Raw genomic sequence first — 25,509 nt, forward strand, 5'->3', positions numbered from 1 at the left:
AAACTTTGAGTGATTATTTTCAGATTTGATGACTCTCACCCGTATTGTGTAGAGAAGTTATGATAGGATCTATAATATTTCTCACATTTTCTATTGTCTTGCTGAATCTTCTGTGTCTTTTTCCTTTATTTCATCTCAACGTGCACACATATTCATGGGTTCATAATATCCCTCCTTTGGTCCATTTCTGTTTACTGCAGTCTCTCAGGTTCTTCTCCTGCTGCCCTCTGCTGACACCTACTGACCAACTTTATTTCAGCACAACCAGCATCCAGGGAAGACCTGCAGCAGCATCACCGTTCATCTCATGTTGTCTCTTCCCATCTAAAAATCTTTCTTGCTTCTTTCCTGCAGAAGACACTTTCAGATTAAGGCTGGCTGCTGTGATTGCATAACAGCATGGCTGCTCTAACTTAGAGAAATTATTATATAATGACTTACCTTATGTAATGGCAACACATTCTGAAGTAAAAATGCAATCTGATTCAGCTAATTGACTTTCTCCTTATTGTCCAGTTTCTCTTTGTGTGTGCATTAGATTTCAGCGTGGCTTTTGCTGCTGGTGTCATTCTCTACTGATCTCTGTTCCTCCAGGCAGCTCCAGGAGCTTCAGCGGCAGAAGGAGATGGAGCGGGAGCGCCAGGAACGCGAGCGTCAGGAAAAAGAGCGCCAGGAACGTGAGCGTCAGGAGCGGGAACGTCAAGAACGCGAGCGCCTAGAGCGAGAGACACTGGAGCGGCAGGAACGCGAGCGCCAGGAGAGGGAGGCGCAGGCGGAGAGGGAGCGACTGGAGCGAGAGCAGCAGGAGCGCACGGAGCGCGAGATGATGGAGAGAGAAAAGGCAGAGAAGGAGCGGCTGGAGAAGGAGCAGCAGGAGCAGTTGGACAGAGACCAGCAGGACTGGGAGAGAGGGAGACGCATCTCCAACGCCGGTGAGTGTTGTCCACACACGTATAAATATGTGATCATTCAGAAGACAGTTCAGACTCTGACATTAATAACACAAATACTGTTTGATCCTAGATAACGTCTCATTACTGACTAACAAATAATTCTCTGCCTGGCTCTATCGCTCAACTTGTTTATCTCCTGTTTATCAGCATCCTCTTTTTGTGATGAGTGACTTCTTTGTGGTAATTATATAAGGAAGTGTTTTTCTGTCATGCAGAACATGTAACTAGCTGCTCAGTTCATTGCAAAAAATCCAACATTTTTAGAATTTAAATAGAAATATATATTTTTTTATTTTAGATGTTTATCCAGAAAAGCAGTACCTAAATATAAAGTGAAACATATTTTTCTTTTTTATTCTGTTTTATTTCCTGAGGTTTTTTTTCAATCATGTGTTTCACATTGACATTCTGGTTTAAATACAAAACTGATCAAAAACAGAAGCGCTTGTTTTAACATCTCAAATCAGAGCTTATGGGGATTTTTTTTATTTTTTTTATCTACTTTTACCACCAGTACCACAAGTTGGGCCATCTTGTAAAGCACCTCCTAAAACTATGCTAACATAAACTCTCCAGCTGAAACTTTTTGTATAATTCAGAGAGCCTGCAAAAAAAGATGTTCCTCATCGATACAAACAGGGAGACCTGGGAGTCTTTCATTCAACTGACCCTGATTAAAATATTAGATAATATTTGATGTATTCAGTAGTAAAGAATTTTTTTTTCCAAGTCAAAATGAAGGGATAAAATCATTGTGGAGACAAATTTACACATAAAGACTTTTTAAATCCAGTAGCACCTCAAGCTCCAAGTCATTGCTCAGTTTGATTTGTGACCAGTTTGAGTTTGAACAATCAACAGCCCAGCCTAGGTTAGAAGACTGAGATGCAGGTGGGGTCGTGGTTTTGTTGCACTAACTGGAGCAGTGATGGAGGAGTGTGTGATTATTGGATCAGAAGAAAAGTAGCAGCTTTCCAGGACTAGGTCATGGAACATTTCAGTGCAACGCTCATATTATTACCATAATGCACGTATGCACACCACACAAACGGTCCAGTGGAGTTACTCAGAGACTAAAAATACATGTGGAAGAAGCGTTAGTGAGAGCCTCAAGGAGGGATGTGTTGGGGTGCACACATGCATGTAAAAGCTGCAGGACAAGCAGCCGGGGGCAGCGTTACCTCGCATGTCATGCAGAATAACGCGCATGTCACATGACAGGGCGAATGCAAGCAGACATTTTCTGTTAGACCATGAGACAGTATGATGGGATTTGATTTGATTAGATTTTTCCCTTGGAGAATAGGCTTGTGTTGGTGCGTTTTAACTCCTCACAGCCGTTGCTCTGCCCTGTAGTCGGTCCCACACCTGAGGCCAAGCTGACGTGTTGCTGAACATTATTCTGTTTAACAACCTTTAAGCTTTTTTTAGATGAGCATTTTTGTAGCTCATCTGAAACACTCTTTAATATTGTTAGTCACTTTTATTTGGAAAAGACCGTCATTACTGAGTTTTCTCAAAAGCTTGTACTGAAGGGGTCAACCTGTGTTTGGGTTTAGCTTACTGTAGCTGGAGATGATGTAGCTACAGTTGGGTAAAAGTACAGACACAGGCACACATGAACAAGGCTTCCATTCTCATATAAACACTATTTCTAATTGTGAAAATATCCATTTATCCCAAGTATTTCTTGGCTGTTAGATGTGGCTCGTTAATGTCAGACTGGACTCTACAGGAGCAGCTGGTCTGGCACAGAGGAGCTTGGCCAAAGTAAGGCATGTTGGTCCCTTCTTGTGGACATCAGAGCCTTGTCTAGTTGAGTGCACATGTCTAGTATGAGTAGAGGAATTATTGCTGTATGACAGAGCCGAGCTGGACTGTCTACAAGGCAACAAAAATGTAGAATGATGGTAGAGCGATAAAAAAAATGTAGAAACGGATTAAAAAGTCTTAAGGCTGAATGTGTCGAGGGACAGAGGAGATGGGAGATTCTAATGACACATTTATAGACCAGGAAGAACCAACTTTTAGATTGTAGGTTAGTAAGAAAGAAGAAATCAGACTGGAGAACTCATGTTACTCAGTCTTTGTCTAAATGAACAGTAGCCTTAGATGGACAGGGTAAATTGTAGTTCCAACAACAAGATTATAAAGGAGCCTTGCAGGAGTTTATCAGTTTATCTGTCTCATGATTTCGGCTTATGTGAGAATTTCATCCCTCTCCCTGCTGTGTGACAGTCTGACCCAGTAGTAAGATCTCTATGGCAAGTATGGCTAACTATACATGCATTTGTATTTACACAAAGTCTGCAACAGGCTAGAGTCGTACCAGTCGTGCGCTTGCTCATTAAAAAGGAAACTTAATTAGAAGGACTCGGCTGTAGTAGGAACATGTAATTAACTACAGCAATTATCAGGCACTGGGTATTAGTAAAGTTTTATTTTGAAACATTAATGAGTATGTAGCACCAGATTGAACCCTGGACACAGAACTACATCTAATCACAAGACTTAGACCTACACAGAAGTCTAGCATTGGTTAAAGGGAAGCAGAGCAGACGGTGATCTGAGGATTAACAACTTTACATTACCCAGAACACATATGGCAGCTCCTTACTAACACCACTGAGGCTGTTAAATGGGGGGAGAGTACAACGCAATCAAGGTAATTACCTCAAACAGAGACGTATTCAGGTTAGATTAGGAACAAAATAAACTAAGTGGAAAATTAGCACTCTGCCTTTTCCTGCTGTTCCACACCTCGCAATAATCTAACTGGCCATGTTAAAGTGTACTGCAGACTATTGCAGCTTTATACAAAAAACGGGAACGCCTCTTTGAATGAAGGGCTTGGAGAGTTGGCTATAAAGCAGCAGCATAATTACCTAACAATACAGATTTAATGTAAATGTAACTCTTTTAGTCATATTAACACCCAGCTCTGATGGCTAGTCACAGCACATATACTATATCCGGGAGGTTTAAAGTACAAGAGTAGATGGTAAAAACATAGCAACAGATTTTATTTCTTAAATATTCGGTTACTTCACCTCTTTCTTTTCACACCTCTGCTGAGCGTTGCTGTATCCAATTTATTGGAAATGGCTGCACATCACAGGATATTTCATGTTTTACTTATTATGCAGCTCAAGTTCGTAGTAAAGCATGTTTTGGATCGCTGTTGACTGAGAGGATGATGACCAGGATAGAAGCAAAACACTCCCCGAGCATTATGCTCAGGGAGTGATTTGCTTTATAATTCAGAAAGCTGGGTGTGATCAGAAATCTGTTGAAGTGACTCCACCCATTCCTCCACACATGCAAAAAATGAATTACTGATGACTATTGGGGTATGTAACATTGCTAGCACTGTACATGTTTTCATAGAAACTGCTATTATTTGCCTAAAAACACAAATCTTGTATCTTACCAACCTATTTCATTTGTCCTGTTATATGAAGATGCATTTTCTTAACCAAAAAAGCAAAGGTTTATAATAACATGGCATTCTCAGTAGGAAGCAGAGAACATATTTAGACAAATAAAGCATTTTCCTGCAGGAGAGGTTTGTATAATGACTTCTTCAGAGGTTATTTCATCATGTGTGTTGTGATGTTGTGTGTAAACTGTTGGGTCTATAGGACAGTTACGGTGGCCTTAGATTAGATTGTTTGCGTATGTCCAATGTGAATAACTCTAGCTGACTTGTCCCCATTTATTTTGTTTTATCAACCTTCTTTAACAAGCAGGACTCTGAAAGTTGTGTCTGTCCTCAGTACTAATACTTGTCCACTAACAAAGTGTAGGAGCATCATCTCAGCTTTAAGAGAATACACAGAAGGTGGAAGGAAGCTTTAGTTTAGCCCTTTGCTGGTTTCCTGCTTCATTTCCCCCTTCTCTTTTTTCCCCTTTCTTCCTTCACTTTTTCCTGACCTGCTGTTTTCCCCTCCTGTGTGCACGACGGCTGCTTCCTTCCTTCCTCCACTCCCATCTGTCTTGTCGCTGATATTCACTTTGCCCAACTGGCCTGGCGGGCGTTCAGCCTTTGAAAGCACGCTCTACACTCCCACACCTCAAGAGTACGGCAGGACCTCCTCCACGCCTGTATCTCCATCCACACCAACTTTTCCAGCCCCCAACACACCCTCACCCTCCTCCACCGCTCCCCCGACCCCACCACTCAGACAGTCGGCCTCCCGATTCGCCACCTCGCTTGGTTCTGCCTTCCACCCCGTCTTGCCACACTACGCCACAGTTCCAAGGCGGCAGCCAGCTTTTCCACAAGCCCCGGCTCCAGCTCCAGTCCCTGCCCCCACCCCTTCCACTCCACCTAAGTCTGTGGTGTGGTCAGCGTGTAACTTCACCCCATTACCACCCTCACCCCCTGTCATGATCAGCAGTCCCCCAGGAAAGGCCACAGGCCCACGGCCTCTCATCCCTGTAGCAGCGCAGTCCCCACTCAGCCAGAAGCCCCCATCACCATCACCCAACGGCCCACCCATGTTCCCCGCACCTTCACCTGTTACCATCCCACACAGCCACACCCCACTCGGAATCAGCTGCCCCACTCCGCCTCCGCCACCCACCCCTCCCCCTCTTCCTTCACCCATGGGTGTCCCCGTGTCGTCTTCGTCCGTCTCGTCTCCCCCCTCCTCATCCCAGGCTCCTAGTTTGCCCTCTCCCTCCACAGCACCCCCTGCTGCTGCAGCTGCCGCCACCTCTGTCTCTGCTGAGCACCTATCCCTCCCCGTGGGTCTGGGGTCACTGGAATCGGACACGGCCGCAGGCCCAGGGCCCCTCCCAGCTCAGGGGGGCTCCTCCTGTCAGCCCCAGCCCCAGGGTAAGGCTTCCAATCTGGTTTCTGCTGTCTCTCCTCTCCTCTTCTCTGCTTCCCTTTGTCTCTTGCTGCCTCTGGCTGACTCACTAACAGGGAGATGGTGAACACTGTCTGATTTGTTACTTTACAAATAAACTAAGGAGCCATGCCTGGAGTGCCTTCTGTAAGTATTAATACCCCTTGAGTTTTTGCACAACCACAACCACAAACTTTACAGTTTATTTGTTGGGAATGTATCTGTTCGACCAACACAAAGTAGTGCACAATTGTAAGGTAGAAAAACAAAGTCACCCAAGTTTTCAAGCGTTTTTAAAAATAAAAAAGGTGTGGCCTGGATTTGTATTCAGTCTCTCTTATATTGGAGCCTGCAAATAAAACCCAGTAGAACCGATTGCCTTCATAAGTCATTACTAGATAAATAGTCCACAGGGAATGGATTTACTCTCAGTATAGATCCTGCTTTTCTGTAAAGACCACAGAGGTTTATAATGTGAGAACAAAGTAGGAAAAATGTTTGAAGACATTGTAGTCCACTAAACTGACAAAATGGACAAGCATAGTGTAGCAGCCAAAAGGCCCATGGTGACTCTAGAGGAGCTGCAGAGATCCACAGCTTGGGCAGAAAACTCTGTCATCATGACAGCAGTTAGTCGCGCTTTTGTGGACAATAATCTATCCTTCAAGGAAGAGTTGCCAGTGATTGAGCTCTGGCTTTTCTACAAAGAAGAACTGATGCGCAGAACTGCTAGAGGCTGCAAAGTAATGTCCCCGGACTGTTGAAAAATATGCTTGCCACACTTTTCAGATTATGTTAAAAAAAAAAAAAAAAAAAGACTGAAGACCATGCATGTTTCTTCATTTTGGAGTTTGTTGTAATATGACAAAATGTGGAAAAGTGGTATAAATACTTTTGCAAGGCAACCCACAAAATGGTTTAATCTGGTTTGTACGGCAGTCGCTGTTGCTCCATCACCTCCTAACTTCTCGTCTCTGTGTATGTCTGTGTGCTTGCTGCTGAAGGACCCGGCTATCTGTTCACTGAATATCAAATGTCTTGTTTAGCTTTGCAATGTCTGACTGGTCCAATTGTGTTTGAGCACATCACTGACTGTTGTGGAAAGCCTACACCTTCCTCTATTTCTCAGTCACTCGTTTGTTTTTTCCATCATCAGTTCATTTCTCATTAGTCTCACCACTGGGCTGCTTCTGTGATTTGACATTTCACTGACCCTGATTGGATTCTTCTGTGCGTCTGTGTGCAGTCAGTCAAATCAGACTGTAAACATAACCAAGACCAAAACTAAATCAATGTTTTTGTGAGCAACTTGGACTGTGAATATGACCGGAAACTGAATTTGGCCTTAAACTGGCTCATTAAATAAACAGGCTTCCATAGATGTTTAACTGAATATGGGATTTAAAGCAGAAGTAGGCAGTTTTTATGGTAACACAGCAGTAGCCCACTGACCTCCATCCGCTAGCTGTTTCTCAGAGGACGTTTTCCCAGTGCCAGTGGCAACGCTGATGGGACACTGAGATGCTGGATTAGCGTTGATCACAGTTCAACACGGTCACCTTCCATCCACGTTTATTCATTAAAAAGAGGAAAGCATTGTGTTCGGTCATAATGCATTGCTATGATCGTGTATGTGTTTCTGTGTTTTGTTAAATTATTTGCTTAGTGTCGTATATTTGTTTATTAAAGCACAGGAAGTTCTAATGAGGCTCATCAATCATTGTGTAATTTTCACTGTGAATAAATAAAAGCAACAGAAACATGGCATGTCCTCCCGTTTCATGTTGCCCTAATCCATCTTTACTGCACGCTAATACTGCATGATAATGTTTGCTTCGATACGATGACAAATGGTGTCATTTATAATATGTGCATTCATGTTGTGTTCATTCTGGACATTCTAGTCAAAACGCATGATTTCAACACGTGATTTGTTCCAGTAATTTATACTGGAGTGTAGTAATGGAAGACATACAGCCATGGTAGTAAAATACATTTGCATTTAGCACAATCACTTAGAAATCCCACTGGCTTTTGATTTGCTACTAGAATATGCTTAAATTTGTTTCTATGTTTAACATCTGATTTCCAAGGGAAACGGAATGCACCATAAATCAACACCCAGCATACCACTCTGTCTTAATGTATTTAATACAATGCAGGAGACAGCAGAAGGATAATTAAGAATCAGTTGTCCCTGCCAAACATGTAGGAATTATTTATTTATTGTTAAAAACTATTTACAGAAGTGAGAACTTTTTAAATCCATCATACAAGTTTGCTTGCATCAATGCTGCTACGGTTGCTCTAGACCAGGGGTCCCCAACCTTTTAGATATTGAGAACTACTTCATTGGTGTTGTCATACAAAGGGCTACCAGTACTGACCTTTGACCTAGAAGAGTCAAAGTTCACCTTAACTTTATGTAAAATAAACACATTTTTCGTTCTTTTATAGATGGTCATTTTTAAATCTACATAAATGCCCGTGTGAATAAATAGGAAGAGTAACTGAATAAAATAAAGTTTTAGATGCAGCTCACTGGTGGATTCGGCTTTTTTTTTTTTTAAGAACAGGATCGTGGCAGTACATGTGGTCCTCGGGGGAGCTACTTGGTGTCCGCGTCACCATGTTGGTGACCCCTGCTCTAGAAGCTATAAGCTCTCATTGTCTCATTAATAAAACCACAACCTTTAGTTTACCTCTCTGCCAGATTCCTAAAAGTCAAACCTGCAGTTTCACAGAGCTGTGAACCAAATGAGTGTAGAATATTACTAAGGACCACTGACCTGAACACCTGCATAAAATGTTTATTTGGCATTTCCTCTAAACTGACCTTTTATTATCTGGTTGAGGTCTGTGCCATGTTGGCTGCATGATTGCATTTAGTTCTTCACACCCACCTTCCTTTCACATCTTATCTCCATCGGTGAAACTGCTCTGCTTGTGTGCTGCTGCTGATGTCCTCAAAAATCAAGCCTGTACCAAAATCCTGATTTACGATCATCTTCAAACCCCCAACCACCCCTACCCCCGCCCCCATTTGTCGTTGGGATTGTTTCTGCTGATTGCCATTGTATTCAGATCCGATAAAGATCAAGTCGCACAGATTGAAACTTGATGTTTTCTCCTTTGACTCATTTCTGGACTTATTTTGACTGCATTATGTCTTGGTGTTCAGGAAATAAAGACCTTTAGCTTTAGGACAAGACAAATTGACATACAATTACGGCCAAAATGATTCATAGCACTGGCAGATGTATTTTTTTCATTCAACCAAGCAGTCTTTCAGATATAAAACAATATAGCCACCATTAAGAAGATAGTAAAACAATCTAAATTAATTAAAAACCTTTGCATTTACATTTTGTTTTAAAAAAAGGCATGTTGAAAATTACATGGACCATTCCAAATAATCAGTGCAAAAATACTTATTGGCTTTACAGCAATCAAATCCTTCCGACAATATTTTTTTAAGTTTTTTACGGTATTTTATTGATTTCTTCATCACAACTTCATCACAAGCTACAAGCCAGAAAACACTCAGTCATAGTTTTTAGTCAAAATGATTAAATATCCCTTAAAACCATAATGACCATGTATGTGAACCTCCTTTCTAATAATATCCTCCATTGTGAAAAAACACACTCCACTGAAGTTCCAAGGTTTCTACAACAAATCTTTATTGGAGTGGAGCAATAGTTTAATGCTGCACAGCTTTTAGCATGTGCTGTAGATTGTGTAATACTTAAAGGGTCAAATGTAAAAAAGATGAAAAAGTCAGTCTACAGATGTGAAATCAAATGCAGATAATGAAGTAAAAGCAGCATTCTGTGGGTGTCCTGAAAAATGACACTTTGAACCTGATTTTCTTCTTTTCTTCATGTCTTCACCCCTCCCCCATCCATCATTCCCTCCCTCCAGCAGACGTGACTCAGACCCCAGCGCTGACCACCCCCACCCCTCCCCCACCTCCCCCCCTGCCACCCGGCTCCACTGTGACCTCTCCAGCCGCCACCCCCACCACCCCGGCTGGCCACCCTCCTCCACCACCACCTCCTCCTCTCCCTCCCACCCTGACTCCAGGCGGGACGCCACCTCCTCCACCAGGTCCACCTCCTCCTCCTGGAGCCCCACTACCTCCCCCGGCACCACCCCTTCCTGCCGGACTCTTTTCTCCTGCAGAGGACCGCCCCCTCTCTGGCCTGGCCGCCGCCCTCGCTGGAGCCAAGCTGCGCAAAGTGCCAAGGGTGAGCAGCTCATTTAAAGTTCATGTTCTCGCCGTTACCTGAACTATCACTGTTGCATCACTGGTTTGCAGCTCCTGTCACCAAGGCGCATTGTACTGAATGTCACCCAATTACTATCACTGATTCATTTAGGCATTCATGCAGTATTCATGCATGGTCTCACACACACACGCAGTCACCATCTGTCCCAACTCATCTCGGGCTCGGAACACTGACGGTGCCTGCCAAATGCTCCATGACTGTTTTTCTGTGCTACATAACAAAAAACAGAAATCAACTATGCATTTTAACAAGATGGGGGCTCACCAGTTAAATTAAATCAGCAATGAAGTCACCAGTGAGCTGTTTTTTGCTCCACAGAGTGACGATGCAGGGGCAGCTCTGGCAGCAGCCTTGTCAGGGGCGGCAGGGGCCAAAACTGAGACCAGAGGTAACGGGCCTTTACCAGGAGGGGGAGGACTTATGGAGGAGATGAGCGCCTTACTGGCCAGAAGGTACATTGTTGGATCTAGTCTGTTTGAACTTTGTTATTCCAATGAGCTGATCTAATTTAATGTGACACATTTGTGGCAACACCAATTAGACCCAGATCAAGGCAGCACAAAATTAGACAATCACATGACAGCGATAATATTGATAAACGTTGTGATGGCGATATTGGTTGCAATATAGGTCTAGTCTTTGCTTTCTTTCTCATCTGTGCTTCCATCACTCTGTGACCTTTAGTATTTTGGCCAGGGTCATTGTGTCTGGTGTGAGCATCAGCTGCCTTGACTCCAACTGCCTAATTATTACACTAGCATGAAACATTCAGGTTCATGAGAGCTGAAATATATTAGCCAATAACTGTTGCACTCCTAACGGTCTTTCAAGATATGAATATTGCACACAATGATGTAGTGATGATTATATATTTGTGATATCTTGTGCAACTCTTACTCAGATTTTTTATTTATTTTAAAAACATAGTTGGGTCCAGGAAAAATAGTTGCTGATTTAAACAACTCAATTTTAACTAACATTGCTAACATTGTCCTCCATTTCCCTGGGAATTACGTCCTGCAGGAGAAGAATCGCAGAGAAGGGCTCCTCACCAGAACCTGATCAGAGATCAGTAAGTGTTATTAACTTGCTTTACATCTGATTTGCTTAAAATTGTAATAGATTATCAAAATTCAGGGCTTTTTTTCTTCTCACTCCTGATTCACACAAAAGCCCTTCTGTTAGCCATGGTTTCCTCAGTGGGGCCAAGCTCTACATTCTTTCCATTCTTGTCTGAAATTACTTCTCAGTCACGCAGTGTTTCATCTTTGTGATGGTATTTTTCCCTACTAAGAATGTGAGCAACATGCCGCTGTCAAAAAGCTGTGGAAAGATTAAAAATTCAATAATGACAGTAAAGCTTTATTAATATTTCCTTTCTCCTCTGTAGCATACTTGACATCTTCTCTGTTACAGATGTTTCTAAACATTGAGTGCACACCTTAGTTATGGATTATCCAAAACCATATACTGTTTGTGACATTTACAGCCTGAGGTGTTCTGATAAACAACGGATGCCTTACTGTTTAAATTATTTCCATGGGCATTCAATTTCACAAGCTTGGTTGGTTGATTCCTGTAGATGCTATGCTATATCAAGTTTTGGATTTTTTTTTTTTACGTTGAGGGTCTTAATAAAATATCACATAAATCTGTGGTTTAAAGGCCAGATTTATCAGATTATTTTTTTTTCTGTCTGTCTTACAGGAGGAGGGTGAGATTAACACAACCCCGAAAGTGTCTGCCTGTAGCACACCAGGTAAGTGTCAGAGGAAGGCCGCTGACATCAGCTGAGGAAGACTTGTTGTAGGGAGTCCAAGTTTGGCTTGATCATATTACTTCTGATGGATTCCAGGGTTTCCCCCAGAAAACTGGCTAAATTTAGTTTTAAAGACCTTTGCATCTAAAATACTATTAAAACTAAACGGAGAAGTAATGGCCGGGGGTTGGAGCAACATTACCTTCTGTTGGCTGTGAGGATTACAACTTCACTGTTGCAGATACAGGAGCTCTACTGACGCACGGATGTTGCTCTCAAACATCTGTGCCATACTGTTAGCTTAGCATGTAGCATTATTCAGCATTTAATTTTCCTTGTGTCTGTCTGGCAAAGTTTCCCCGAACAATTTTGTCTCTAAAGAGGGTTGCATGTTTTCTTCGTGACACATTAGCAAACTTCCAGCAGCACCTCATTGTTTGGGTCAGGTGAGCGGCTGCAGGGAGGAGAAGGGCTGAGTGTCTCCGGCCCAGTATTTTTTTAGTGTGGTGCAGTGTGGAGAAAAGATGGATTTTTTTTTTTTTCCCTCACAAACCTGTTACCGTTTCAAACTTGCTGTTCTCAAGTCTAAAATTGTACTGTTTGGGTCACCAGCTGATTTCTCAGTGCAAGTTTCAGATCTTAGTTTTAATGAATCTGTTTTGAGAAAATAAATTAGTAAGAGAAGCTTAGTTTCTATTATTTTTGTGTTTTTGTTGTTGTCCAGACATGCCCAGGAAACCGTGGGAAAGAACAAACACCATGAATGGTAGCAAATCTCCAGTGATTGGAAGGTACAGTTTCACCCCTCTCCTCAGTAGAGACTGTGATCATCTCATTTAGTCTTCTTTGGTATATTGTTCACTTTGAAATACATTACATTTTCAAATCTGGCTCAGATGCTTTGAAAACCTTTACAAAATATGTTGGTTGGTTTCGATCAAAGGCTCCATATGAAGCTATTAGCATCAGCTAGCTTTAGCACGATGCACTTCCTGGGCCGTACAGTCCTGCCTAACATTACTAAAACTTGTTTTGTCTATATGTGCACAGTAGATCTTCATCAAACTACCTGTTAAGTGTTATGTTGTGACATCCTAAGAAGTGTGTGAATGAGAATGAAACGATACAAGGTTTCTTCATCTAACCTGCGGTTTTAACAGACAACGATATAGACATTGGCTCAGAAATACTTGTCATTACTACATATGAATACATTCTATCTGAAACTCTGACATTTTACACTTTTTTCAAACTTCTGATTAGGCTTCATTAACCCAGTGCAAGAAAATATTTTCAAAAAAGGCTATTAAAAATGTCATTGAATTCTGAACCTCTCTAAATATGTCTTAGATGATAGCCATCAAAAAGAAAACTTGAACAAATGGTTATGAAAAAACAAATGAGGTCAAAACTAAAACCGACTGATTAAAACCTCTAGAGTGCACTGGCGTTGTAAACTCTTTTTTATAGTTTTTATTAGGATCTCAACAGCAAATATCTGCAAGATTATTAAAATAAATAGTAACTGCAATCTGGTTACTCACATGGCCACTGTGCTGATATTTACAGATTTGTAAAAATAAGATAAAAATGAGTGTGTGAAAAGTCCGCTGCTGCTGCCACATGAATCCAGAGGGTAAAAAGAGTCAGCTGGTTCTAATCAAATACGCTCAATTAGTGACCAGGATGAGCACCTAATCAAAAGCAGAACTTTGCAGATTCTTTAGAATAAGCACTTCATTCAGAAAAATTTCACTACTATATGGAACATGTCCACACAATTTTAACTTTTACAGTTTTATGATTTAAAACATCTTATAATGGTGGAAAACATTAAAGACAACAGTATACATTCCGGATGAGAATGTCCCAGCAAGTTCAAGCTGCTCGTAATATGTTAAAAATGACAGTAAAACACAAGAGTCACATGTCTCTCTGCAGGTGTCAGTAAAATGACGGCTACAATGAGAAGAAGACCAAACAAGTGTGTCATATTCTGTTATAAAAAGGCTAAGGCAGCTTGATTTGAGTGTGCAAAGATACTGAATTAATGTGACACAGTCCATAGGACTTCTGAAACAATGTCCTATGGAATGATGAGACCAGTGTGGAAATGGTAGGCCGAATAGCAGCGCTGTTTGGTGAAAAACCATACACATCATCTCAGCCCATATGCCTCATACCAACTGTTTTAGAGTGGAAGGGGAGGGGTAATGATTTGGGATTTTTCCAGCCACAATACCTGGGCAACCTGAAGTCACTGCTGTCTGTCAGAAAACAATTTTTAAAAGGATCTAGACATGATAAACAGTGCACAGTATGTAAGGATTGTTCTGGAAAAATGGTGAGAGTTTTACTAGGTTGGTTAATATAGCCCTAAGGGCCTGAGGAGGATAGTCACAGATGTGAGTTTATAACTAAGTGCAACATTGAGAGTGGTGGGATCAGAATTCCTCATCTGATAGGGGAATCTTGGCTCTGACATCGATTCATCAGCAGGTCAGTGATCCTAAACATAGCATCAAATCTGCAACAAAATGGCTGAAAAAGGATAAGAATCAAGGTACTGCTGTGGTCCAGTAGAAGTTCAGACAACAATCTGAGTAAAATGATGTCAGAGAGAACCATGGGAAAACATTCCTAAACAACCATGTGAACAACCCAAGAAGGTCATAAAGTGGATGTCTATTTAAAATAATGTTGCTGAAGATAGTTCTAAAAGTTACATTGTTTAACAGTGACTCAAGTGAGATGACAGCTTGTTGTTGTTTATCTGAGTATATATTTGGTTGATTTTAAATCTTGATGAGGACTAGATGTTCTTATCTTTGTTATACCTTCCCCAACATTTCTGTGGCCTTATTATAAAGATAGTTATTTTATGGTAGCCTTACAGGAGTTTGTGGAACAAGCTTGAGATCTAGTGGGTCTCATGCAGAAGCCTCACCAGGCTGTGAACTTCCAGGTAGATCCTGAGCTTTAACAAGTAAAGTCTGTCTCTGCTGCTCACACAGACGAGAGTCTCCGTGGAGAAATCCCATGGGAGCAGATTCCTCCTACAGGTAGAGAGACAAGGCTCTGAGGATTTTCAGAAACCTTTTCTTCCAGTCAAGCCCTTTCTTTTAATCCAGGTTTGCTGTGGTGGACATGTTTTTTTTTTCTTCTTTATAACGAAGAACCATTGTTAAATGCTTGGAAAAATGTTTGGGACAAATTGTGTTTCTGTGTGTTCCTTTTTAATCCACCAGCCTGCAGGGAGCAGCTTTGTGTGGCTTTTCCTGATGATGAAATTCAAACATCATCTGGTCGTTGTGTCTGCATGCTGTTGAGCCTGTTTTTAGCCAAACATAATTTTTTATTTTTTGCTCCAATAGAGGGAAATCTATATGTGTGCGTCACATACTGTACACCCTCGCTATCATTAAAAAGAGTGTCCGCCCAGCACAGCGTAGACTTGGCGTGCTATTATCTTTGTAGAGCCAGAGCAAATACTGCCGGCGTTCACAGATAAGGCTGCCTGTGTAAGTGTATGCACAAGAAGGGAACACAAGATGGGTGGTCTGGATTCCAGCTGGGGTTGTTTAAAATGAGTCAGACAAGGGACCACTACAAAATGTGTAGCCTATTACCTATTTATGAGGTGACTAAAAGGTACAAACTTTCTCCCACTCAAAGTTCCTACCATGCAGTATTTCTGTTTAACATTATTGAAGTTGTAGTGTGTAACTTGTGGAGCTCTGGATGTATATGGATCTTACCTTCACCACAGAAGCGCTACAAACATCGTTTCAGTGTTTTCAGCTTCTTAATGACCTGCTGCTAGGCTCATTTCCTTTTCTTTCCTCCTGTCACACTTCCTCTCTTTAAACTGATTGGCTGTTCTTTGAGTGAGTAAAGAGCAAGGACAGGCTCGGCGTAATCGCTGACATCCTCTTTACTTTTCTGGGCTTGGCCTAGCAAATTTCATCCAGTCTAGTAATTTGTGAGGGGAAAAAAACAAGTATTTTATTTAGTATGTGTTCTGGCCTTTAAAGTAACACACTGACAGATCCCTTATTAAGAGCAAAGAGACAACAAAGGTCTTCTTGTCTTTTTCTTCTATTAAAACACTTTTTTCAGCTCCCGAAAGGACTTAAAAACTGAAAGATTGCAAAACAAAAATAAAAGCTGAGATGTAAAAGTAGCAAATTTCCTCTACATGTATTATAAACTGTAAACAACTACATGTACAGTTTTATTGGGTTACACAGAATAAACACAAACTATCATTAACGTCCTCTTCAAATACTTGCAACTTGTGAGAAAAATTCGACATTTGCAATAACTTTAGGGTTGCACTTTTCAGGAGTTTTGATTGGCCATAGTTAAAAAAGGGACATTTACAAGTTACCACAATCTATAACGCGCTGATCTAAAATGTGGGTGGGTGCGGGCCAGGCGACCTGCCGTGCCGCGCGGCCGCCGATGCGTCTCGTCCCTCCTCTCTCTCTCCCCTCCGTTCCCCCGACGCCCGGTGCCTCCTGCGGGCCTCGCCAGAGCTGGGCTCGACCCCCTGCTCTGGGTCCCTGTCACCTACCGTCGCTCGCCTGCCTCTGCCACCACAGCGAGCGGTCCCAGAGGGGACACGACGTACAGTGTGAGCAGTCCGGTCTCGTCCGAGCGTCGCACCGCACAGATCGTGAGCGGTGAACTTTTTAAACCCCGCGGTTCCGTCGCACAGTTTGAGATGTATATAAGTACCACGACTGAAAAACTTGTACAGTGTACGCCCGGCTTTAGCTGCAGAGCCTTCACTGCAGAGCCTTCCCTTTAATATTTAAATTGGTTAAAAGGTTTTCTAAGGAAACCCAGCAGGTTGCATCGAGTCATTGACTTGCAGCGTTCCCTCCTCCTGGATGAGCGTCGAGCCACAGTGGACAGTTGCTGGCATTTTGCTGTTTGACTTTGCAGCAATCCTTCATACCAAGCATGCATGTAGCAACAGTGGAGAGAAAAACTCCCCTTTAACAGAGATAAACCTCCAGGAGATCCTGGTTCAGTGTGAATGATCATCTGCCACAACCTACTGGGGGTTTGGGCGGACAGACCAGACCACAAAAGGAACATAGAAGCACTGATCCAGGTGTGAGAGAAAAGTAGAATTGGCAGTAGTAGCTCCTTCAACAGCTTGCCCGATGCCACCCCACCCCTCCCCAGGAAGATGTCACAGCAAAACAGAACACCAGATGTAGCTTTTATGAGAAAATAACAGCCGAAAGTGCCCATTCCTTTCTTAGCATATAAAATTTGATGTGTAAAGCTGTTGAAATGGCTGCTTCGGTCTAGGTTCATAACCACCTGGGTTTTAATTCAGCGTGTGCTTTCTTGCATGTCTACCCCAGTGTGTGTGCATGTTTTTAAGCAGGCTTTCTCTCCGGTTACATTGCCATAGTTTGGAAAATTCTTTAGCAAATTTCCTTTTTTAAATTATTCATTCAAATGGTGCTTGTGCATTTATTTTCCATTTGATGCTGAAACAGACAAGTATCAGTTTGAAGGTTCTGTCATAGTTGCAGGTTCGGCCCAGTAAATGTACAGTCAAAGTAATTTAACTAGCAAGCTGCTAGTTGTTGTTTTTTCTGTAAAGTCATTCAAACTCAGTTAAGTCAATACAATTTTGTCATCAGAGCAACATGTCATGGTCACTTTTTTCTTTGCAAATGATTATTATAAAGAAGCGTGTTTCTGATTACCACCCATTAGACATACGGACATTATCTTTAGTACATCCTTTGCTATTCACCTGGTTTTAACTGAATTCCTCCTACAGAGATGTTTACTGCTGCAGCTAAAGGATTGAGACTTAAATGAGAACATTTCCATGATTACAGAACAGTTGGCAACAGTAAAACAAAGAAATGGGTTGTGAAGACGGACAGGGCAGAATGAAATATCAAGATCTGTTGAAAGTCACTCATCCACCGTAACGTTGTGCTAATGCCAGCTGATCAGCTCGATTCTCATGATTTCATCAAGACAAATGGGCTACATACAAACAGAGTAGAATTGTTTTTTTGTGTTTGTGAAACCATACATTGGAAATCCATACTTCATTACCCAGTTTGGTGTTTGGTGGAGTACATTTGTGGGTGAAAAAAAATCTATACACCAGTGGATAGTATCTTTCAATGACACAAGAGTTGTGTTGTGATCATCCTGTCGGTTCTTGCTCTTGTTGTTCTTTTCACTAAGCTTCTTCGTGGTCTTTTCTTGTTTGACAGACCCAAATCCACCCCGACACCTACTGCATCCTTAAGTGCCAATGGTGTGCCAACAGAATCTGTTGATTATGACCGACTGAAACAGGTAAGAAACCATTTTTAACATCCCTAAAATGTTTGGGGGTTTGACCAAGTGTAAAAAAAAAAAAAAAAAAAAAGATGCCTTTCTGGGCGCGGTGGCAGTGTGGTAGTGCGCTCAACATTTATGGAGGCCTCAGTCCTCGATGCAGTCAACCTGGGTTCAAGTCACAGGCCTTGGGCCCTTGCCACATGTCCACCCCACCCCTCTCTCTCAACCCTATTTCCTGTCCAGCCTTACCTGGATGACTTATAGAATTGTTTGACTTTGAAACACTTTGGTACAAAATGGTTGTTTTTACATGTGCTGTATAAATAAAGTTAACCTTGACCTATCTCTTGTACAACAGCAAACAAACATGGTATATTCCTGTGCTCTCCTAAATCTCGGTACTGTTTGGAAATTATTCTGTGGGAGTCACAATGAGCTGCTCCACCTGGTCAGCTGATCTGGGGCTATCCAGATAGGTTGATATAGACGCAGTCTCTGCCATCACTACTTTAGCATCACACCACAGAAATTGTTTGGCTGACGACACACTAAAAAACATATTGGTCTTTTTCAATACTGATGGCACGATCTCCTGAGCCACAAAACAAAGCCATATCTCAGGTTTATAATGTGTTAAAGTGATACTTTAAATTTAATGAAGTTCCATAGAGTAACACAAGTATGGAAAGATAAACTTGATGTAGAAGGATTGGATGTAATCTTGGACCATACAACAATAATAAGAATTTGTTGCCATTTCTAATTCTGCCTCGTGCACAAAGCTCACCCAGTAAAAGGCACCAGATAAGTCATCAACTATCGTCTCAAATGGAGCTATACACCCAGGCATTTGCTCATGTCCAAAAACTCCTCTAAGACAAACATTTTAGTTGTTTTAATTAGTTAAAAATGGATAAAACAGTGTGACCCACTTCTCAATTTTTTTTTTATTTTTTTTTTTTATTTTATTTTTTTTTTTTTTACTTTTTTGCAAACTCCTGTGCTGTCGAACAAACCTCACTTAAAAAGCCAAACTCACCCTTTAAACTATCCATCACAAACATTTTCTCTGCTTGGTTTGCCTGCATTGAGGCAGTTTCATTCAAAGTTGGACTGAAGGGGGAGGGCTCCTCCCTCTGACCTCTCTGAATGAGTCGGTTAGATAAGTCAAGTCTCTGAGTCCTGCCTATCTGTCAGCACGGCTCGTCCCTGCAGTGAGACTGGCAGGCTGACACCCAGCAGAATCCCCTGCCACACTCATTGCTATGCCCGTTTTCTCATTCACTGAGCGAAGAGTTGAAAGATCAAACATGACATTCCTAATACCGTTGAGTCCCCTATACTATCTCTGACAGCTGGTTATGGATTGGTGTTAGACCCTAAATCTAAAGTCCATCTCCTAACAGCATGTGACTGCAGGTAAAAAGTTAGAAATAGAAGCTACCTAATAAATTTAAACTGCTTGTAATGTCACTGAGCTTTGCAAACATTTGTCTTTGTTCAAGGAAATGTGACTTTCTTTTTCTTTTTATCTTCTTAGGACATTCTTGATGAAATGAGAAAAGAGCTGTCAAAACTAAAAGAAGAGCTTATTGATGGTAAGTATCTCAGGAATCCAACGGTGGATTTTCATGTTGCCCTGTCAAACACGGAACAAAATCATGCCGTTACTTTAATTTCTTCTATTCTTCTTTCCTCCTATTTTCAGAAGTGATCTTTATTTAAACATATGTTGAAAACAGGAAGTGAAATAACGTGCATACCCTCATTTCAAAAACATACAGTTAGTCATGTGTTGACATCAGCTCTGGTAGATTATGTCGGTTCATACTTTTAAAACTGAAAATAGGACTTGTGTTCTCAAGATTTTGTGACACACGTCAGGCCTGGTGCAGCACGTCTCACTGAGCTGCAGCAGGCCTGGTTTTTGTAACTTTTGAAGGAATCCGCAGCAGCTGAGGTACTCAAGCTCTCTGAGCTGCATGTCTTTATTTACATATCCCAGCCCTGATTGTGCTAAAAAGTCTTTTAAATGGACTGAATTTGTATAGCACTTTTCTTAGGCATACCAGCCCCCCAAAGCACTTTATACTAGAGTCACAGTCACACACACACGAATATGCAGATCATATACCGCTTAAACATGGTGAGTAGCTGAAAAAAACTAAGGCTTTAACCAACATCAGTTTGGTTAGAGACTCCTGAGACCAATCTTATAAAAAAGGTTTGTATTGGGATCCCAAGACAACACGAGGGATCTGATGGGGACCTCCCTAATTTTACTTTACCTACCACAATAATTTGCATAGTACTGCATACAATACTTGAGGTTTTAGAAACCAAATATTGATTCCTCTTCTGCTACAATCTAAATCTTGGTGTACTGAAATACTTTGATTTAGAACTCCATCAAGGCCCCTTGAAATCCAAACTACATGAATGCACTGATTCTACAGCCTTATAGTCTGGAGACCTTCTCACTGTCACTGCAGCCAATCAATCCATTCAGGCTACAAACTATAGTCAATTCAGTCCAGTCATACAAACTGAATTAAAGGCGATGACATACATTACAATTTGATCTGAGTTATCAAACAATGCAGTCAAGTTCAGTTTATTATTCAAATTGGTAAAAAATAAAGGTATCTAATGAAACCCAGCTGGTTGCATCAAGTCAAGAGGTGAACCATCTGTAAGGGACCCAGAGTAGAAGATAAATATGTCCTGCTATGTAGATTACATGCTGCAACCTAATTTACCCAGAAATAGTAAGACCTGACTTAAAATCATCAAAGTCTGATCCCTGTGTCCATTTCTTTTCTTTTTTTTGTGTGCAGCAATCAGGGAGGAGCTGGGCAAGTCCAGCACTGCGTAGAGGATCCATGCTCCCTTTTCTCAACACCTACACCCATGTGACCAGAAAGCCAATCACAGGCCATTTATGACAAGACAATTTAACGCCAGAGCAAACAGAAAAAGTGGAGATGGTGACTATGACAACAATCATATTATCCCACAGAAAGGACTGAATTTGGTGCGGAGCGGTGTCAGATGGAACAGCAGTGTGCAGGGTGAAAGTGGGAAGCTGTAACTTACAGAATCCTCTCAGCAGTTCCTGCTGCCCCCTCTCACCCCTAAGCCTCGCCCCACCCGCCTGCCAAGGGTATCACCTCCTGGAGGACAGGGCAGTCTGCCAGAGAAGTGACTGTCTTTATGCAAACACGGTTTCTCTTTTTGTCCCACAGTAACAATGGCACCTATATACAACACAGAACTCCTCACTGATGCTGTGGTAACAGCTGATGTTCAGAATCAGAACTCCTATCAGATGCTTGGTTGAGAGAGCTTGGAGACAGGAAGAAGGCTGGGACAGAACTAAAGAACTTTTTCCCATAATGCCATTGGGGTAGCGCATGTGTGTGAGTGTGTGTGAGCGCGTATGAGGGACTGCCAGTCTCTGCTATAGTCCACCTCTGCAGGACACTGTAAAGCTAGTCTTCCTCAAATGCTATTTTAACCTGAATATGTACAAAACAAAGAGAGAGTTATTTAGAGAGAAAGTATCTATCAACCACGTCTGTTTTGGTGTAGATCTATAGTACGGCCATATCTCGTAGCTCAATAATCCCGTTTTTTAACAGGACACCCTCATGTCTGTCTGTTCGTTGGTGGACTCCTAACCTGATTTGTTGTATTGTCTGAAGTTTTCTACTCATTTATTTCTCTGTAACAATCAATGGCAGGCGGATGAGACTCGGAGGGGAGGTGCCCTCCATTGTAGCTCTTCTCCAAGATTTGTGTTATAGGGTTAGAGTCATTCATGCAGGCACCCTTCTCTCCATTCGTCATACTTGGGTGCTCTGTTGGAGTCGTGTAAGGTCGTTTTTTTTTTTTTTTTTTTTTCACTCTAATACAGTGAGGATCACAAGTCTGCCACGAAACTGCATGAACTGTCTCAAGTTTCATGACGAGCAATAAGTGTAGCATTAGCCCCAAGCCCCACTCTCACCATCCCAACGTCACCACAGGTTTGAAGCATCCTTCTGAAATGAAATCTGTTGTGGAAAACTATCAGAGCAGCACTGTAAACCATACTTAATTCTGAAATGGCTATACTCCTTTGTTTTTAGCCTTTTTTCTATCAAATCCAATATCTTTAGCTGCATTTTTTGTAGATAATTCACATTTTTTTACTATAAGACATCAATAACATAGTACTTCAGAAACGTTCACCATTCAGCCCACATGTGTACCAGATGGTGTCCATGCAGGGACACGAATGTGCCATTTATTCTTTCTCTAGTGCTTACTAATAATGTGTCTCTTGTTTCTTTCTTGCCTTTACTTTCTGCTGCTGTTAAATTCATCAGAGGAGAAACTGCATTTCCTATTCCTTTATATCTATAAAAGGCTTTTTTCAGTTCTACATTGTTTATTTAGCTAAAAAGTCAAAGTACAATCAATTGAGAGGGACGCGATACAAGTTTAGAGACTGATGTCTAAACATTGAAGCTGTGGATTACAGATTAGCGGTTAGAGAGCAGACAAACCATTTAAAGCCCAAGTTCTAGCTCAGTATTCCTGTTTTGTCCTAATTGGGTCCTGAATAGGGAGTTCCACCAGTGCAGTGTAACCAAAGAAACACATTACAGTTGCACCTGTAGGGAAATCTTAAAACTCAAAAAACTCAAATTTTTTAGTATTTCAGCTGTTCTGTCATCATTTTGATCTTGACTTTAAATTCTGCACAAAATAGCAAGTCGTGTTTTCTGTGAAAATCCACACACCAAAGAACAAAGGAGTCCAATTCATCTCAAAGAATCTGGGCAGTAAAATTATGAATCAACACAAAGACGCAGACTAGGTCCTAAGAGCTGAAACTAAAACCATAAATCTTGAAATTTTCTATTTGATTTTATGAGGGAATGAAATGCCTCTGTGTGCATATATTAGCCACAGTAGACTGTTGGAACTAGAGATGCACTGATTAGGCTGATATTGGTTTGATCCTGTTTGGATTTCTCTTCAACAGCTAGAAGGCATAGGATTTTCCCAATATCCTGCTGTGCAGAGGTGATGCAACATACCCAGAGAGCACAAAGTAAAATTGTCAATGTAAATATTCTAGAAAGTGTAGCTTCTGATCCTAGCTTGAGATTTATAAAAAGCTATCAACATCTCTAAATCCAGCCTGTTTCATTAGGAGGTGAAACCCAAAAATGATGGAGCACTTTAGCTGTACACAGCCTTCCTGTTATCTGCTGAAAGTCTTACGCTCTCTAACGCAGCCCGAATGAACTGCAGGCACGTTTAAATACTGTATTAGATCTCTATGCTTCCTCTGACTTTATCTTAAATGTCTCACTGATGCTCAAGCTAGCGAAACTTGATTATTCTTCCCTGACAAACAATATTCTCTGCAAAAGTTTTACCAGCACAACCTAATAGTAAGTAGGTGTGCTCCATTTACTGACTGGGAAAAAAATCAGATTTTTGGCTTTCCAACAGATTGTCACTGATCTGGGTCAGACAAGCTGAACATAGACATATTCTGGTCACCAGCTGATTTGTCTGAGCATCTTTACTTGTAAGAGTTCTGTTGGCTCTGTTGTATGTATATCAGAATTTGAATACGTAAAAAATCCTGCCCATCTTTTATAATTTATGGCCAAGGGAAGTATTTGGTCCTAAGTGTCTGCCTGTAGTGGTGGAAACCTCCCCTGGATCTCATTCAACACAACTCTGTTAAAGGGCTTTGATGTCATAGCTTTGCTACAAACTATGAGACATCACACTCGGTCATCTCTCTGATCAGAAAGCGCCATGACGAAAAGCAACGGTTGTCACTTTACTCCAACAGATAGCATCATCTTTTAATTCAACTATCTATGTTGTCCAGTAGGCACGTTCTGGCTCTATATGTTACTAATACAAACTCATCTTCACATCCACCTTTTTCTGATAAAAGCAGCCAGCCGTCAGGTTTCCTGAGCTGCACATTTACTCAGAAATGATTGCACTTTAAGACGAAAACTGGCAACGCAATCCAGCATCCCTTAAAAGCAGTCATTTAGGGCCTCTGTTGCCAGCAGCGTGGCTCTCTCACCAAAGGATTTAAGCCAGTCGCCTCCTGCTAAACACCATCACTCAACAAAGTCGCCTTTCTAATTTTTGTATCATCCTGTCAAGAGACCTAAAAGCAAAGGTGTTTTGGGTGTCAGTTGAAGTGCTATGATGGGGGGAGGGAGAATCTTTGTAAAGCGATGTGGTTTGTGCCTTGTTCCGAAGTTGCATTTAATGTCAAAGATTTAAAAGTAGTATGTAGAGGCTGTTATGGTTTTCTTCATATGTTGTCTTCATGGTCTGACTCGGTTAAAGGGAGTGTTAAGTCAGGTTTGGTATCGTTTCCCACCAATAAAACACCTTTGCACCAAGATATTTTTAACCTAAAATGTTGAAATTTAAACATATGTTAATTGTTTTTCCTACGGTTCAGAGATACAATCAAGCTGTTAACATGAAATTAACTTCATTCTGGTGTAATGTTTTTATATGAACTTAAATTTCTGATTGGAAATGCAGATGATGGGCATCTTCAAATGTCCAAGACTGTTACTGGTTCGGCATCTTTACATTTAAACCTAATCCAGTTCTGAGCTGTGCTCCACATTAACGATGTGAAGGAAGTTTCTCTGTAAATCAAGTTCTCTGCAGAGGAAAATGAAAGTGGGACATGACCCTGGCTGCATATAGGTGGATTCTTTTCTCGTCTGCATTGTACCATACTGTTACTCATGTTAATCAGTCTTTTCTTACTTCCTAACAAGCTGTTTTGTTTGAGCAAATAAAATAAAAGTTGCAATAAAAGGTAATGAATGGTTTCGTGTTTAGCTACTTTGTGTGTCAGGTAAGCATGTGATTTTAAACTTGGAGTCAAGATATAGCAAATTGAAAATATTGTAAAAATGTTCCATTGTATCGTTGTTACAGTGTCCTTTTATTGAGCTGGCAGAAAAAGATCTAGTGTCCAGTTTTCTCTGGCTGTGTGGAACTCTAACTTTAACAATAAATTTCCTTTTTACCGCCTGTTGCTATGCAGTCGGTCAGCTACTATTTCCACACCTAAAATTAAGACAATTCTTGCTGTTATGGAAGTATTTCTGTTTGCAAAAACCAACATGATGCAGAAACTACTCACACTTACCAATGGAAGTTTTTTGTGTTAAGCATCTCTATGAATCAGCGTACTGCAAGCTCTACCCAGATGGCCTGACCAAACAACCAGCTCATGTCAACGTCTTAGACCTTTAGTGTTGTGAGTG

The 25,509-nt window shown here is 41.3% G+C and overlaps 1 protein-coding gene across 10 annotated transcripts in view; it reads left to right on the forward strand.

The window, feature by feature from the left end:
- enah (ENAH actin regulator) overlaps positions 1 to 25,163 on the forward strand; it is a 131,517-nt gene extending 106,354 nt beyond the window's left edge. For 6 of the 10 annotated variants that reach the window (XM_036147096.1, XM_036147095.1, XM_036147093.1 and 3 more), the window contains 10 exons: positions 595 to 932; positions 4,996 to 5,793; positions 9,731 to 10,056; positions 10,417 to 10,550; positions 11,122 to 11,170; positions 11,806 to 11,857; positions 12,582 to 12,648; positions 18,118 to 18,202; positions 19,728 to 19,785; positions 21,025 to 25,163. In XM_036147096.1, coding sequence (XP_036002989.1) covers positions 595 to 932; positions 4,996 to 5,793; positions 9,731 to 10,056; positions 10,417 to 10,550; positions 11,122 to 11,170; positions 11,806 to 11,857; positions 12,582 to 12,648; positions 18,118 to 18,202; positions 19,728 to 19,785; positions 21,025 to 21,062 — 1,945 coding nt within the window. In that variant the 3' untranslated portion in view covers positions 21,063 to 25,163. The remainder of the gene's footprint in view (positions 1 to 594; positions 933 to 4,995; positions 5,794 to 9,730; positions 10,057 to 10,416; positions 10,551 to 11,121; positions 11,171 to 11,805; positions 11,858 to 12,581; positions 12,649 to 18,117; positions 18,203 to 19,727; positions 19,786 to 21,024) is intronic. The other 4 variants (XM_036147101.1, XM_036147094.1, XM_036147103.1 and 1 more) reach the window with 4 other exon arrangements.
- Positions 25,164 to 25,509: the final 346 nt, after the last annotated feature.

Source organism: Fundulus heteroclitus, chromosome 15, assembly GCF_011125445.2.
Source record: "Fundulus heteroclitus isolate FHET01 chromosome 15, MU-UCD_Fhet_4.1, whole genome shotgun sequence".
Lineage (NCBI taxonomy): Eukaryota > Metazoa > Chordata > Actinopteri > Cyprinodontiformes > Fundulidae > Fundulus > Fundulus heteroclitus.